Genomic DNA, 16,428 nt, shown 5'->3' on the forward strand with positions numbered 1-16,428 from the left:
AAGAACAGCTACATCAGGCATATAAATGCCTTTAGAGAAGCAAACCAGACATTTCTGGAGCATAATTCATATGAACTGTTCAAAACATCCACTTTTAACTGAGTCAACCAAACATCTACCATCTACTTTGTCAGTAAGTCTAAGGGGTTTTTTTTTACTGGGAAAGAAATCTGCTGGGAATGGCTCAGTCCCAGGCAACTACTTACGTGCAGCTACCTAATGTCAGCTACAATGGATCCCAGTACAGGTGACTGGCTTCCCAACCCCCAATTTTGCCTCCTGCTCGCCAGGAGTTCTGAACCCAGACCACAAAACAATGGCATTCCTCTTCCTCCCTTAGAGGTAATTCCCAAAACCCCAGAACTCTGATAATTTATAAATTTCTTCTCTTTACTTTTCTTTCCTGCCTTCAAATTTTGCTTTTCTTTACTCCTCCTGCTGCAACACCTTCACTGTTATTCTCATCACCTGGCTGAACCTGGAGGATACTGGAGAGATGTAGTGACAAGCCAGCAGAGTGTTGCTTCAAGATGCTTTTCAGGGAAGCAGAGACAGGCTTTACAAGCCCTGCACAGTTGGACAGCACCTCCTAATACTTGTAATGTTCTTAGATTAGCTATGAGGAATGCACAGACACGCATCGTGATCACACAAACTTCATTTGCCAAGCCAAACAAGTTAAAAGCTCCTTTTTAAAAAAATTATTTTCTCTCCAACTCTTGCTCCTGCTCAGAGAAGGCTGACTAGATGCATATCAGCTGGTACATCAGCTATTACTGGCAAGCAACCTAAATAAGTTCTCTGATATCAAACCTCCTGAAAAAGAGAGAGCAAAGTTGGTGTACGCTTCTCAAAGGAATTAGAGACATAGTCTTATTTTCTCCTCTTTCTTCATTCCTGCAGTAAAAAAACAGTCAATGTTCACTGAATCTTTACCTGGTAGAAAAGCAAATACTACAACAAATAGCTAAAGTTGTGTTTTCAGCATAGATTTTTAGGATTTCTCTTAAGATCAGTAAAAAATGGTTTTAAGCACCAAAGTTTCAGACAAAGATACTGCTTACTCAAAGAAATGTTGATATGTCACATGAACAGACTAAGCAGAGTCAGGCTATGTCTGTACTTTGGCACTAGACCTCCAAAAACCAACTACACACTTCCAAAAGGGATTTAGACAAAGCTGTTGTCAGCATTTCTTGAGTCTTTGCTGGAAAAACTGCCACAGGGTTCACTGAGAGGAGACACTGTGCAGCCACCAGTGTCATCCTTCAGATAAGAGAAACAAGTGAATCCAGACTACACAGCCAACTATCCAGGTGTCCTCTCCTTAAAGGCAAGACATCCATACTGAGCACAAAGCCACCTGGGAAACTCCTTTGCTGGTCAAATGACCCCTCACCTTTCTAATTCTCATTCTAAAAATATCTAAAGCTACTTTTTCACCATTGGTACCTTTTGCCTTAGAGTCAACTACAGCAATTTCATTACTGCAAAGTGCAGATCTGGTGCTCTACTTTGATTTTTATTTCCATATTATAAGGTCCTCTAGAGGAATGCAGATGGTGTTCTTGCTTCTGTCTGTGCCTGACACAAAAGGTCATTGCTGTTCCCAGGAGACATCTCCTTTTTCAGAGTCATCCTTCAACTCACAGAGTCAGGTCTGCACAAATTGCCACCTTCTGCTCCTACACAGGCTAACCGAGCATTTGTCTGGATCTGGGAAAACCAAGAGGCCCTCCAGCTTCACAGGTTAGTCAGAAAAATACAATTACACCATCTTGAACTGTGAGAGAATAATTGCATCAAAAACCATGATGAAGTGGTGAAGCTAAACAGATACACACATAATGATTGTGAAGTAGTTACTGCTGTAAAAAAATCTTGTCTGACTGATTCTTCAGCCAAGTGTTCTTTCAGACCTTTGATAGTTTAAAAAAATACTAGAGATTTTGATACCAATGGATTGCAAAGATACCATGGAGGGAGAAAGAATGTAGGAACAATACAACTTTTGCTGTGTCTTGTTATGCACAAAAATAAATTCAATGTTGTTGACAGCTTTGTTTGTTTAAATGCACAAAGCCTATAGTTAGTTTTTTCTTCTTTTTCCTTACAATTGTGATTCCCAAGTCAGGAATATTCTTTGTAACAATAAAGGTATCTGAAAAAAAACTTGTATTTTCCTTAGAGAATTACATACATTGATTTCATTATTGTATTAGTCAGCCTCTGAAAAACAGAACTCATTGAATTTTCTCAGATGACTTTGTCTGCATTTGCTGATTACATTTATCTTCCACACAGAATTGCATCTGTCTTTCTTTATCACATAACTTAAACTGAATCATTAACTAGATCTCAATGATAGATACTGGGAGCCTAAGAAATTGTGATTAAAAAAAACAGAATAAATTCAAAGTCAAAACATGAAAGGCCTTATGAAAAAAAAGGAATTCCACCAAACATGACTTTTCATACAATATGTGAAATTCAGGCTGAAATCAAGTTTTATACTGCAATAGGCAGACAGCTTTATTGTTGCTTTCAATTCTCTTATTGTCTGTATTTTGAATTAAAATATTTCTTCTATTTCTGAAATCAATCCAGGTGGTACTACTTTAGTTTAATTAGCATGATATGGAAATGTGCCCTTTACTCTCATTGTAAGCATTTAAAAAAATACATCTTACCACTTTCATCCAGCAAGAAATCATCCTGGTAACGGAACTTTTCTGGTCCACATGCAATAAAAATGTCATCATCGCCGAAAAAATCCTGAAGGCACATCACCTACAAGGAAAAAGGAAAAGAAGGCTTTGTATGAAATACCTCACCATCAGAATTGTAACAATAAATCCCTCTTTGTCTCCATCTGCATGAAAATTCTTCACTTTTAATGGAATCAACAGGGCTTCATCTCCAGATAAATTTCAAAGCTGTGTTCTGACCATCTGTTACAAGTGAGAAACACTTTTATGGACACTGCAGGGAAAGATAAGACAAAAAGCCGTAACTGTCAGATTTATTACATGATGCATCTATGGTATGAGGTAAATGCCTTCTGTTTGTGCACAAGATACCATTCAGCAGTTAGTGAGTAATTAATTTGCTTTTCAGTTCACATCTCCATCATTTGGCTGTAATGAAACAAGGTTACGGCTTTGTATGCAGAATGAAATGCAGTTATTTCAGCAAAATCTCTCTGATAGGGAATCAAACTCACATGGGTGAACTAAGCCTCCTTCACAATCTCCCTCTATGCCAGAGTCAATGGGAAGTTCTCTTTGAAGGCACCAAGCTCAACAGGCAAGTCAGATGAGCTGGGAATAATTCTTCTAGTACTGAGTAAAAGGATATGTTCTTTCTACCCCATATATGAACAGTCGGGATTACATTGGTGTATTTCTATGTCCCTACAGGACATTTCAGAAACTTTATTGCAGTCTTTCAGTATCTAAAGAGGTCTTGGAAGAAAAGTGGGGACGGAATTTTTGTAGGGGTTGTTGCAACAGGACAAGAGGTAATGGTTTTAAATTAAAAGAGGACAGCTATAAGGAAGTTTTTTACAATAAGGATAGTGAAACACTGGAACAGGTTGCCCAGAGAGGTGGTAGGTGATCCATCCTTGGAAACATTCTATGTCAAGAGCTGGATGCAACTCTGAGCAGCCTGATTTATTTGAAGATGTCCCTATTCATGGCAGGGATGTTGGTACTAGGTGAGCTTTAAGTCCCTTCCAACCTAAATCATTCTATTCTATGATTTCTTTACAACAGCTTTTAGTTATTTTACAAGGCACTGCTTAAAAATCAATCAATCATTTCAATCTTTCCAATCATATGGCATCATATTAAACAAAGAATCAGTGACTTTTACCAAAAACTGACTTTGGACTTGCTGATACACCTCTGATAAATTTTAAAAACAAATTAGATGTCTATCCATCTCTAAAACAAAAATACTTAATGAAGTCTGTTCTCACTTCACATTGACAAGAAGATTCTAGAAGAGTAGGCTCACTTAAATATTTTTATATCAAGTTTTGTAATGAAATAGCACACTGATGTTTGAACAGGTTAATTTCACAAACTGAGTTTCAACTCTACAGTCAGCAAAGCAACACATCAACAGTCTCTAAAAACTGACAAAACAGTTGAGAACAGTCCAGCTCATCTAAACAAGCCCCCTCAGAAAAAGCATTTAAAGTCTACAAAAACACAAGTGAAAGAATTACCTAATGAGATTTTGGCAGATTTTGGCATAAAAAGTACCCCCACCAATCTGAGTAACTGGTGTCTAGGGGTTATAAAATTCATATCATCATTCCCAGAAACACGCCTGAAGGCGTGGACATCCACAACAGTTATGAGCCTCTATAGCAGAAATTACATAAAGTGGAAAAATAGAGGTACATGCCGTGACTTGCTTATAGACTACTATTCACAATTAAAACAATTTTAAAGGAAAAACATATGCAAATAAAAAAAACACAGGTAACTGAGAGAACAACTAGATGAAATAAATACCAAAAGAAGAATAAATTATCCTTTCCTTAAACAATGCATGTCCTTTTAAATTCAGATCCACCACAACCCTATTTCTATGACCACTGTCATCTTTACACTACACACTACCTGAACACCAACATCAAAAATGTAAATATTTGACAGAGCTTTATACCATGTTCCTACTCAGTTTATGTTCTATTAGTGTATCAGCCTCAGCAATGTTAAAATAAACTCATTTGCTTCCCATCTTTCTTTTTTGTCCACAAGACATATCCTGCCTATCTTCCCACCCCATACTCCCACCAAACTTCAAACAGCTCTTCCCTTCAGTCAAGTTCCTCTGAAATTGCCACCTCTCCCACTGCATGTACAAAACTACTAATTTGCAGAATAACATTAAAAATCCTGTGATTTCCTTTTTGCTTCCCAAGTTTGACACACTTCTGGGGAGTGATAACTTTTACATTTGTCTTTATACCAATCAGAGTATTAGAATCAAACCAGCAATAAGCAACTCTAGGCACAAAGTTGAGCTATTTTGACAACAAACATAAATACAAATTAAATTCACATTTGAGAGAAAAAAAATAGATTTAATAAAACCCAAAAGTGCTTGGCTCTGCCCAGTTGAGAGGGTTTCTTTGAAGACTAAACAAGACATTAAAATTCAGGTAGCAAGACTTAACCAGGCTCAAATACGCCAATTTTTAAAGCAACTCAGGTTCAATCAGTGCAATTTAAATGCAAATAAGAAAGAAAATAGGATTAACACAGAAAAAATAAATTGTGCTTAGATATCTTTGGGTTTTATTAAACTTTACACTTAAATTTAAAGTGTTCTTATGCTTGCCTCTTTTGTCCTTGCCCTCAGTTTCATACTCTGTATGTAAAATTACAGCTTTTCTTGCCTCCTGAAATTTTAATAATTTTGGAATTATAATACTAGCTCTTAGAAAGGTTGTAGCAAGATCACAATTTCCTCTCCAATCCATCTTCTTCCAGAGTAACTTCTCTTAAGGCTTCCAGTACCTTTTAATATTGCTATTGGAAGCCTTGAGATGTCCTTCACTGTCTGCATTTTCCATCCCTTCTGTCTCTGCATCCCTGGCCCTCTCTGCAAGTTCACACTCCTCAGCAGTTAAATTAAAAGGCATCTGACACATACACAGCACCCCCTTTCAGGCTTTTTTGGAGAGAAATCTGCAAACACTTTCTATTCACACCCAGTCATCAGCTAAGCAACAGGACCTGCTTTTTATTACCCATTTTCACTTTTGGAAAAGATGGCTCCTAAAAAGCCAGAGTTTAGAAGATCAAGAATTTTTCTCACCTAAGCTGGACCATACAAGTGTTATAGAGGTCAGTGTGCTCTGTTGCTTGTGATCAAATTTAAAATTAGTCAGTTTTTACATCAGCAAATTACAAAAGCCTCCCTTGGACTTTTCTGTTGTCTTCAAGGCACAGAACCCATATTCTTTTTCACAAATAAGGTTTTATTTTTCACAGAGGGGGAAACAAAGTCAATGCAGTCAAATGTATACCTTAAATAAAAAGAAAATGAAAAAACATTGTCTGCCACACAGGGTTCTAAATACTCTGTGACTCTTCTTAACAAAAACCTTTCTGGTAAAGAGATGTTATTTAACAATAATGGTGTCTCTCTTACACTTTGTACACTTTTTTATGCTAACAAATAACAGTAGCATTAGCAGGGGCCAGGGAGTGCTTGCATTGGTGCTGAGAAAGACAACAAGCAGCAGAAAGCAAAATCGATCACTAGTATAGGCTTTGGTTATAGGCAAGCCACAAAAATAAAACTGGCTGACCTGGCCACAACCATAAAAAACAGAGGCAGAAAATTTTATCAAGCCTTAAGTCCCCTCAGTAAGTTGTACACTGTGAAGCCTGGATTCCACACAACTCATTATTATTGCCCTAGTAAACAACTCAAGACACCCACATGCCCTTCCAGTGGGAAGCACAGGCGTCTACCTAGGAAGATCCCCAAATTATTCTGTACCTACCTCAGTAGCTGCTACTGTGCTTTGACCCTCTAGTCAAAGCACGACAGCAGCTGCATCCCCAGAAGGAGGGACTGGGGAGGACCTGGATGGGCCAGGCACCCACAGCTGCCAGGGAAGCACAAAGCAGATAGCAGAGCTGTCCCAGAAGGAGAACAGAGAGCAAGAGCAGCAAACTTGTCTTCCAGCCCAACCTCAGGACTGGCTCTGTAGCATATACATTACATACCATAGGCATTTTGAAAAATTATCTTCACTTTTCCTTCTTTAATTAAACAGGCAAGCATTTGGAGCCAAAGAGAAATCCCCTAACTACTACGGGAATTTTTCCTTTGACTGGCCTGAAACACTAAAGTTCACCTCTTTCTAGATGGTCTCCTTGTTATGGAGATCCTCCTTCTCATATACACAAAAGACATCAGAAATTGTGCTTCACATTGTGGAGTGCACAAGGCCCAAGAACAGCAGCTTGTAGGGCCAATACCTGGTTATATTCTCTCACCAGTAAGAAAGGGCAGTCAGAAGTAGTTTGGAGGAGGTGCAGAGGGAGGGAGAAAGGGAAAGGAGAACACAGGGGAAAAGAGGGAAAGGCAAAGGGAAGAGAGAGAGAAATAAGAGGGAGGGAATCAAGGAGGGAGAAAGGGATGGAGTGAGTGATTGGATCAATCCTTTCAGTAAAAGCATGAAATGAAGGCTACAGATGCAATCCTCTTTTATAACTGCTGTATTCTGACTGTGTTCAGGGACCTTTTAAATTCACATTTTCAAACACATCCACAAAAAAACCCCCAGAACTAAATTCTTTGTGTATATCAGTCACAGCAAATTGAATACTTTTCTATTCTTTTAAAGTTGACCGCACATCAAGTTAATACTGAAACACTGATATTTTTAAATAAATAATATTCAGAAAACAAAATTTTCCACTGCATTCAGGAACAGTTCATAGCACCAGCACATTACACCAGAACCACGGTGATTACTATCTCACACCTTTGTTACAATTTCCATAGTGCTGGGTTCTTGGACAGAAAAGAAGGAGGGGGTGTTCTGTGTGTTTGTCTTCTTTTAATAACGACTTAATTTGACTTAAAGCTGAAAGCTGTTTTGGATGAGCAATGAGGAAACCTCAAGCTGGCATGTCCTCAGGCATCATGGCTGCTGGAGAGATGGAAAGAAAAGTGAGGACAAAGAAATGAGGTGGTTAAAGCAAAAGAGATGCAGAAGGGTCTAAGGAAAATTCAAGTGATAAGTAGAGGGTTTTATGAGAAGACAAAGAGAAGTGAAGCATGGCAAAAGGAAAATATGAGGTATTAAGGAAAATGGGCTGCCAGCCAAGAGCACACACAGAGGGCGACAGAGAGGTAATCGAGGCTAGTGAGGAAGGAACAGTCCAAAGGAGGGGGCACACAGAGAGTCAGTCACAATTGCCTTCCAGACTTCACCCCATAATCAGCCAGATGGGAAGTCTTAAATCTGTTTTAAAGTAGCCTTTTTGAATCTTAAACAGTCTCATGTTGAGTTTGATTACCACTTCTCTGATAGTGAAAAAAGACACAAAAAAATGTTTCATCCTTGGAAAAACCTCATTGTTTAAATGACTCATGATTTTAGGACTCTGACTCATCAATTTTGTGTCAAGTTTTATGAGTTTTATTACAGAGCTAATTTAAATTTTCCTGCTACTTTTGGCTCACTCAGACTCAATGTTTAATTCTTAGGCAGGTCTCTTCAGTTATTCATGTCAAAGGAGCTCACTATACCTCTCTACTACTATTTTATTTCTTTTTTGCCTCTGGCTGATTTTTCAAGCTAAAGAAAAAATCTGAAAGCCCCCCTTAAGACTCAATTTGATCTTTATTGGTATTTTCCCTTCATTTTTCTCCTTAGCCAAACGACATTTTCCACTAACCACTTCCTTTGCAGTACTTACCCACTATTTATCTATTGCTTCACAGACGAATATCTCAGATACTGAATTTATCTCACTGACATCTCTCCCTGGGAGTCAGTAACAAGTCTCATGACAGCTATGAATATTCCTGAGAGCTTATAAATAATAGAATCACGAAATGGTTTGGGTTCCAAAGGATCTTGAAGTTCCTCTAGTCCTATCCCCCAAGTAGGGACATCTTCCACTAGACCAGGTAGCTTATAGCCCTGCCACTGGTCTTTAACATCTCCAGGAGTGATGGGGCATCCAAAACTTCTCTGGGCAACCTGTGCCAGTGCCTCATCACCCTCCCAGTAAAGAGTTAATTCCTAATAGCTAATTTAAACCTACCCTCTTTTAGTTTAAAAAATATTTCAAACCATTTAAAACCTTTTGTCCTATTGCAACAGCCATGCTACAAAGTTTGTCCCCAGACTTTGTGCAGGCTCCCTTTATGTTCTCAAAGGCAAATATGGTTTTCTCAGGGCTTTCCCTTCTCCACACTCAACAACCACCAGTCTCTTGTGTCTTTCTTCATATGATAAGTGCTCCAGCCTTCTGATCACTTCTGCGGCACTCCCCTGCAGGTCTCAGGAGAGCAGAGTAGAGAGGGAAAATCACTTCCTAATCCTAGCAGAAATGCAGTATCAGAAGAGACCTCCTGTATTACTCCATTTATCTCCCAGCATCTCATATTAGCTTTCCTAGTGCTTTGTTCAGCTTTGTACCATACTGCTTATTGTGTAGAGCTCAGAATACAGACTGGTAAAATAATCAACTGTTACTCACACAGAAGCATTTCAGAGCTTCAGGAAAATCAGAAATTAATCATTCCATACTGCTTTTTAGGTAATTGCTGTGAAATGAGAAATCCAAGCATATCAATATGGCCTTTTGGGGAAGGGGAAGGAAAAATACCTGCTCTTTCTAAATGCATTTTGATAGCAAGTCTCTTTTTTTCTTCCCTTTCCTCAAGGAACCTCAGGCCCTCACTCCTTTCTGAGGAAAGGGAATTATACCTCAGCTGGAATTCACAGACCATCACATTTGAATATTTCCTTCAAGGTTAAGGCAAGTCTATTTCTCTTCCTTTTGGCTCAGGCTCTGAGGCTTTTATTCATACCCTTTCACATTTATCTGTCATTACACACATGCCATTTCTGGAGAGCCAGTCACCTACAAAAAATTTAATTTATCATCAGTGTATATGCACTTCCTCTCTCAGCTTCTGATCCAAGTTCTCTCCTCAGGTGGTGGCTTAGCTGAAGCCATTGGGAAGTATCTGCTACACATTCCCCAAGTTAAACAGCACCAAATTCATTCTTTGCTGTTGGAGTGAAATCTCCATGGTGACAACTGCACTGTCAAGCTGTGAGAGCTTTTCAGTGAAGAAGAGCAGTTTATCACGAGATTCGCATTACAAGAGTGCCCTCTGTAAATGAAGAGGAGATGGTGCCGTGGGGGTTTCTGTAAATGAAGAGATGTTACTCCAGGGGTTCGAGCTGGCTGGAGCTGCTCTTTGCCAACTGGCCTGTGTGGCTGCATTGCAGATCAAAGCCTCTCATTGTGTGTGTGTGTGTCCAAATCACAAGACACCACCATAGCTAAAAACACATGAATTTTCATCCTCAAATGCAGCAGAAATAGCTTGCTATCCTGCTGGCTGTCAGGAGCAGAGGGAAAGCAAGCCAGCATCCCTATGACCTGGGGAGTCCTTCTTCACCTGCCTCCATGCACACTGTCCCCTCAGCTGCGTGTTGGTCAGTGCTGGCTCAGGACCCACTGCTCTTCATCTTGCTTCCTCTGCCACCAATACAGAGGTTTCTGACTGCTGAAGATGTAGTATCGGTCAACTTCTACAAAGTATGTATTCATCAACATCCAATCTGTGATATACACAGCTCAGCCTGTATGATCTTTATCAGACTTGGCAAAAAACTGACAGAAAAATCACCTACTTTCTTCAGTTAAAATATGTCTTTCTTGGTCAGTAAAGTATTTCATAAGGACAAGAAAACCTTTCCATACTATGCTTTATACACTAATGTTAATATATTGTTTTACTTCACTATTTTACTTTTCTGGTTTGCACTAAATGATGGCACACCTAGAAAACCAATCAACTTAAATTAGGTTTTTCAAATGTCCCATCACATTGCTGTTGAGAAACAAGTTCACTTTATGACAAACCCTTCTTAAAAGCTTTCACCTTAATCCTTTAAAATTCAGATAAAGATAGTAGAAAGTTTGCAGTGTTCTAATGCACAGTAACTACTATACTTTGGCTCAAAACATTACGTGAAACATAAATAATTTCTTTGTTAGACACTAATTTAGTAAATGAGCTTCTTTGTTAGAGAAGTTGAGGAAAGCAGCAGACACCTCATGGGCTTATGTGTGACTGCAATACTGAGATGCATGAAAGTCATGAAAGGGTTTCTCTACAGGAACCACCAACATGGCCACTTGAGACTGCTCCTGTCAAAATCTGCTTCATGGCAGACAGGACAAGAGCCACGAGAATGTGGCTTTTGCACTGGAGAAGACTGAATCCTGCTAGTCACCATAAAATCCCACAGCAACTGCACAACAGATCAGCATGCTCATTATGGACAATTCAAACACCAGAACAAAGTTTGTACAGGAACAGAGAAGAAAAAAACTCTCCTCACACATTTAAAATACATTCATATTAAACAGAGGATGTTTCTTCAGGACTATCTGACATTGATAGGATGGCTGATTTAATAGCAGAAGATGTAATTAAGGGGGCCAATGGAAAAATAGGTAAGGCTTGATAGCAGAGTTCAACTAGATCTGGAGTATTTTTGTTTCTTCTGCTGCACTCATGCATTTGCCCTTAGCAGCCGCAATACAACACTACCCTTTAGTGGCCAGTCACACCAAGTGCGGACTCCAGCAGCCCACCCAGCTTCTTCCTCCAAACAGGTGGCAACTATTTGCAAACACTGCATTCACATAAGAAGAATGCAATTTCCTAAGAAACAGGAAATTAATATTACTCTAATTTCTGATCACTTAGCAAAATAAAACCTCCTTGACTTCAGGTGCTTGAATAAGACCTTGTTAGAGGTACTAAAACAGTTTTGGAGGCTGACTTTCAGAAAGCGTATGTACAAGGGAAACAACTTACCCAGATTGAAAAGCTGGGTTTTGCTGAAAAAAGATACCATGCCCCTGTGAGCTATTTATTTTTTATTATTCTGCTCTTAGATATCAGAAAAACTAAGTACAGAATATGCTGTCCATGATTTAAGGAGCAACAAATCCTAGTATGGCTATATCCTCTTTGTCAAGATGGTGTGTACATTTACTTCACCATTCACATAATTGTACTCCTGCAACTGCACTTGCACAAAAGCAGCAGGTTTCAGAGCAGTCTCCTAAACTATCTTAACACTGGTCAGTGTGTCCTTCAAAAGGCAGTGGGACTAGCAAAACCATTGGCTGAAGGAGGCCTTTGTATGAATTGCTTTCTTATATAAGAAAACCCCACAATCTGAAGGCCATGTAGTAAAAAACCCAAGCTGTTCTTCAATCACCAATCATGTTACAAGCGAAAATATTATTTTTTACCTCAGTTGGAATAGTACTACTTTCTAGAATACCACTGCAGATATATTAAAAAAAACCTAAATCCACAGCTTTGTTCTGTCTGCTGTGAACAGCAGAGCACTGGACTACTTTCTCATGTCTGTGTTCAAAGTTTTTCAAATATGCAAAAACAACCAATTATGAATTCTCATTGTTCACATTTCATGACAAATTTTCACTAATGATCCTTCTAGTTGCTTAGAGCAGCTAAATGAGGAGGCAGAGACCAGCTAGGTGAAAAAAATTCATTCAAAAGAAAAATGCAGTCAGATGCCAATTTCTGAAAATTATAATTACAGATTTGGAGATAAGAAGAAAATCCCTTTCAAAAGTACAGATCAAAATGTTTTTCAGGGCAAGCTTCTAGTGCTAGGTGAAATGAATCATTTTGCTCAGTCATGTTCACTGTGTTTAGTAAATGCATTATATTGGCCCATTACCTGAAACAGGAATTAGGGGGCCTGCTACTTCTGAAGTAGTTTTATTGCATTTCATCCATAAATCTCAAAAATATGATGCACACAATCAATGTTTCTCAAAAACCACTTTTTCAAAATACCTGCACACCAATAAAGACTTCTGAGTGCAACTTCTCCCTGAAATCAATACAATTTTCCAACAAAAGCCACTCTCATCATTTTACCTGAAAGTCTACAACACTGTTATTTCCATTTTCAAGTCAAAGATCTATCCATCTCATGCTATAAGGCAAGTATGAATCCTTGAATTAACTGTTAGAACAGAAGCATTTGATTAATTTTTTACCTCTGTCCACTATGTATTTTTCTAGTGGTCTGCTTATTTTTGTGAAGTTCTACTCAGCAGGAGGTCGTAAGCTGGGTCCTGCTCTGCTTGGCTGGCCAGATGCTGCTCTCTATCTTCCCAGCTGGGAACTGTGGGAGAGCAAGCTGCAATCATTTTTTGAGACACTGGGAGATCACACAGCCTTCCCTTGGAGACACAGCTTCTCTGGGAACTGGTCCAAATAAAATTTACTGGCTGTCTGGATCCAAATCCAGATGGAAAGCTTTGATTGGTAATTTTGCTTTAGGTACTGCAATCCCTCTATAACAGATATAACAGAAATTATATTATATATGATCAATGAAAAGCTCAAAGTTATAGTCTACACACCATTATGAAAGCATCCAATTTAGAGACTACCATGACATGAGGTGGCATTCCAGGAGCAGATTTCTGAAAGACCTCTAAAAATAAGATTCTCTTTTGTGTTTCAAATCAGAGCAACCTGCCTCGGCAGAGCTTTGTCAAATGTGGGAACATTTCTGGCTTTCTTGTTTGTGTGAGAGTGCGCACTACAAAAGTAGGTTGAAGCGTGAAATTTGTAAGAGTTAATATCTGAACTAAACAAATCACACCTTGTGCCTGCAGCAGAACCAGATTTCAACCACCAATTTCAAGTAGCAGATGGACTGTGCAAAAATATATATAGCTACCCAAATGCAGTTAGAGATGGGAGAGTTATTTTCCCTTTTTTGAAAGCATTTTAATTCCCAAATCCCAGTGTATCACCTTAATATCCATGGCACAATGTTCTCATGTTAGCTTACTGACTAATGGTGGACTCTGGTGATAATGCCATAAACTCCATTTCTTTCAGGGATAATCATTAATAAAATGCATGCAGGACAGCACTCCATCACAAACTGCCTGGAACATAAGTGAGAGGTGTAATGGCTTTTGGCTGCACACTCATGCTAACTTAAGGCTCAGCATGCAACACTGAAAAAAAGGCAACATGGTTGAATTCTGAAAAAAAAGGAGGAAAAGGGAAAACAGATGTCAAGGTTTCAACAAGTCCCTGCACACTGCAGCTGGAACCAGTACAAAAACAACACAAGTCTGCTGATAATGTAGCATTTCATGTAATGATAAGGACAATAAAATAGCACAAAATGCAACAGCTCAAATGGTTAAACACCTTCCTCAAATTCCAGAGGGTCAGTTGGGCTGAACAACAATAGTAATCCTTTCAATAACCAAATCAAATTATTCAACCATTAAAGCTCTTTATGCTCCAGAAAAGTGAAAATTGAGAGATTCCCTTTCGTCTAAGTGCAGAATATGGACAATAAATCTAAAATCCAATCCAAACAGGCATTCAGATGCACACTATCTCATTACCGTCACTCTCAAAACTATTTGGCAATAGTTTCCATTATTACAACAGATGTTAACAAGATGGATAGAGAACATGTTAAATAAACATTAATATATAAGTGTCTATGCAGCAAAGCCACTGTTCAAATTATTTATTTCCCCAAGAGCATTTCTTGGGAAATTAATCAGGGAATTTTTCTTGCTAATAACTATTAAAAATTTAAGGTATTTCCATTGACAAAGACTGTATCATTCAGAAAAAAACACTAAGGGCTGTAAACATGGTCTGCATGCGTAATCTGTACTCTGGTGAAGTGATTCTTGTAACTGCCATTCTTCCTGGGCTTTGGCTCCTTCGGACAGAGCAGCAAAGGTAGGAAATGTGCAGAGAGAGAATCCAACCTACGGAAATTTACAATGTGAAAGAGTTCAAAAGCTTAAGGATGAAGAAAGAGCAGACACAGGCAATAATCACAAAAAGCTGGAATTTAAAGTCCAGCTCTGTGAAGAGACACCTTGGTCAGAACACTGTCTCCACATCACATGCAGACTGGTTACAACTGTTGAGATTTCTCAGGCCTGCTGAACATGGAGATTGCTTTTTCATGTAAAAGTTTCTTACTGGAACAGAGCCTGTTGCTTGTGAGTGCTTCAGTACAGCAAGTCCTGGGACATTACTAAATCTAGCAAGCAAAAAATAAGCAGTGTTTATAAATCCATGAATATGACATGAACCATCAGGATTAGAGCTGACAAAAAAAAAAAAGGCAAGCAAAAAATTCAGGCCAGCACTTGGAAAAAGGATTTTTAAAGTACTGCTACACACAGAGTCACAACTGATTTCTGAAAGATCTGAGAATTAAAAAGAAATCTGCTAAGATGTAATCAGTGCAAGTTACAGATAAATCCCCGCCAGCAAAATATAGAATAAATTAATGTTACAATGAGAGTTGAAGAGCTTTGTCAAGCACATCTGAAAGCTCTAGCATGCTGGCATAGAAAAGAATTCCTTCAAAATCCCTTCTATTTTGCCAGAAAAACTTTTTTTAATATTTAAGCTATAAATGGTGAAAGGAGATAGTTTTATGAAAAATCAATATCCAGAGCCCTTAATTTTAAGACTAAAATTACTATAATACACTGGTACTATATCTTCAAAACTACTCGGTGCTTAAGAAAATGTAAATGAAAAGTTTTTGCTGATATATTACCCTTCCACATCCATCACTAAGCTGACTGCTGTGTATTTACAGATTGCACAAGCCAAAAGCATTGCATTCATGCTTAATTTAATCTGTGCACCCTTAGGTTGACTTATATTATGCTGTAGCATAGCTTAGAGGAAACATGTGGAGATGGAGTAAGTACCAAAGGAATTTGTTTTGATTATTTTTGACATAATAAGATATATCAAACTGACACCCTGATGCAGATGCACATCTCTGCTGGCAGTGCAGCATCACTCACATGCAAAAGCCATACCAAAAATACCTGCCAGATGTGTTTGGAAATGTTATGCTATTTAACAAACATTCAAAGACTTGACTCAAACCCAAAATGAAATCAAAAAGGTGAAGCAATCTATGCTCAGGCAGTGCAGCCCCAAATACCTTGTTGAACTGGAGGTCCAGAAGCACAGCAAGTTATTCATCTGTCAGGCTGTTCCTTACAAAACTTTATAATCTTTTGAATTGTATCCCCTGTGTTCTGATTCTACTACCTGTTATGAACTCAAACTTAACAGCCTTCAGCTACAAATCCTTTACTTCTAAGATCCTACATCTCATAGGGAATGATGTGATAGAGCAACATTACAAAATGTAGGAGAATTTAGCACATTTGCAATTCAGAAGGCTGCTAGGCAGGCACAGATAAGTTCTAAAGAAAAATACAATCACAGAAAATAGCACCATGTTGGAGAGTGACATTTGCACCAAAGCAATTTCACCTGTGATAACACCTTGCAGTGTCTCTGAATTTTCTTTTCATTTACTGATGCTCTTCTGCAGCACAAAGGGCAAGATCCCCAGGACAAAATCCCCAATCTCCACAAAGCACCCAACTTCATTTTTTGCATCCAGAACAATCCAGGAAATGAAGTTCTGTCCACATACCTGTCTCTATATCCTATGCGTATCAATATAAACCAATCTAAAAATTCCAGGATCAATTTGTAGCTGCCAACATAATGAACCAAAAAAATATCTGGTCCATAAGGAAAAAAAAACCC

General features: G+C 38.5%; 1 protein-coding gene across 4 annotated transcripts in view; it reads right to left on the reverse strand.

Annotated features, from left to right (window-relative positions):
• The window catches only part of DCLK1 (doublecortin like kinase 1), a 228,292-nt gene that overhangs the window by 110,768 nt on the left and 101,096 nt on the right, over positions 1-16,428 (reverse strand). For all 4 annotated transcript variants that reach the window (XM_066544908.1, XM_066544909.1, XM_066544911.1 and 1 more), the window contains exon 4: positions 2,691-2,790. In XM_066544908.1, coding sequence (XP_066401005.1) covers positions 2,691-2,790 — 100 coding nt within the window. The remainder of the gene's footprint in view (positions 1-2,690; positions 2,791-16,428) is intronic.

Source organism: Molothrus aeneus, chromosome 2 (assembly GCF_037042795.1).
Source record: "Molothrus aeneus isolate 106 chromosome 2, BPBGC_Maene_1.0, whole genome shotgun sequence".
NCBI lineage: Eukaryota > Metazoa > Chordata > Aves > Passeriformes > Icteridae > Molothrus > Molothrus aeneus.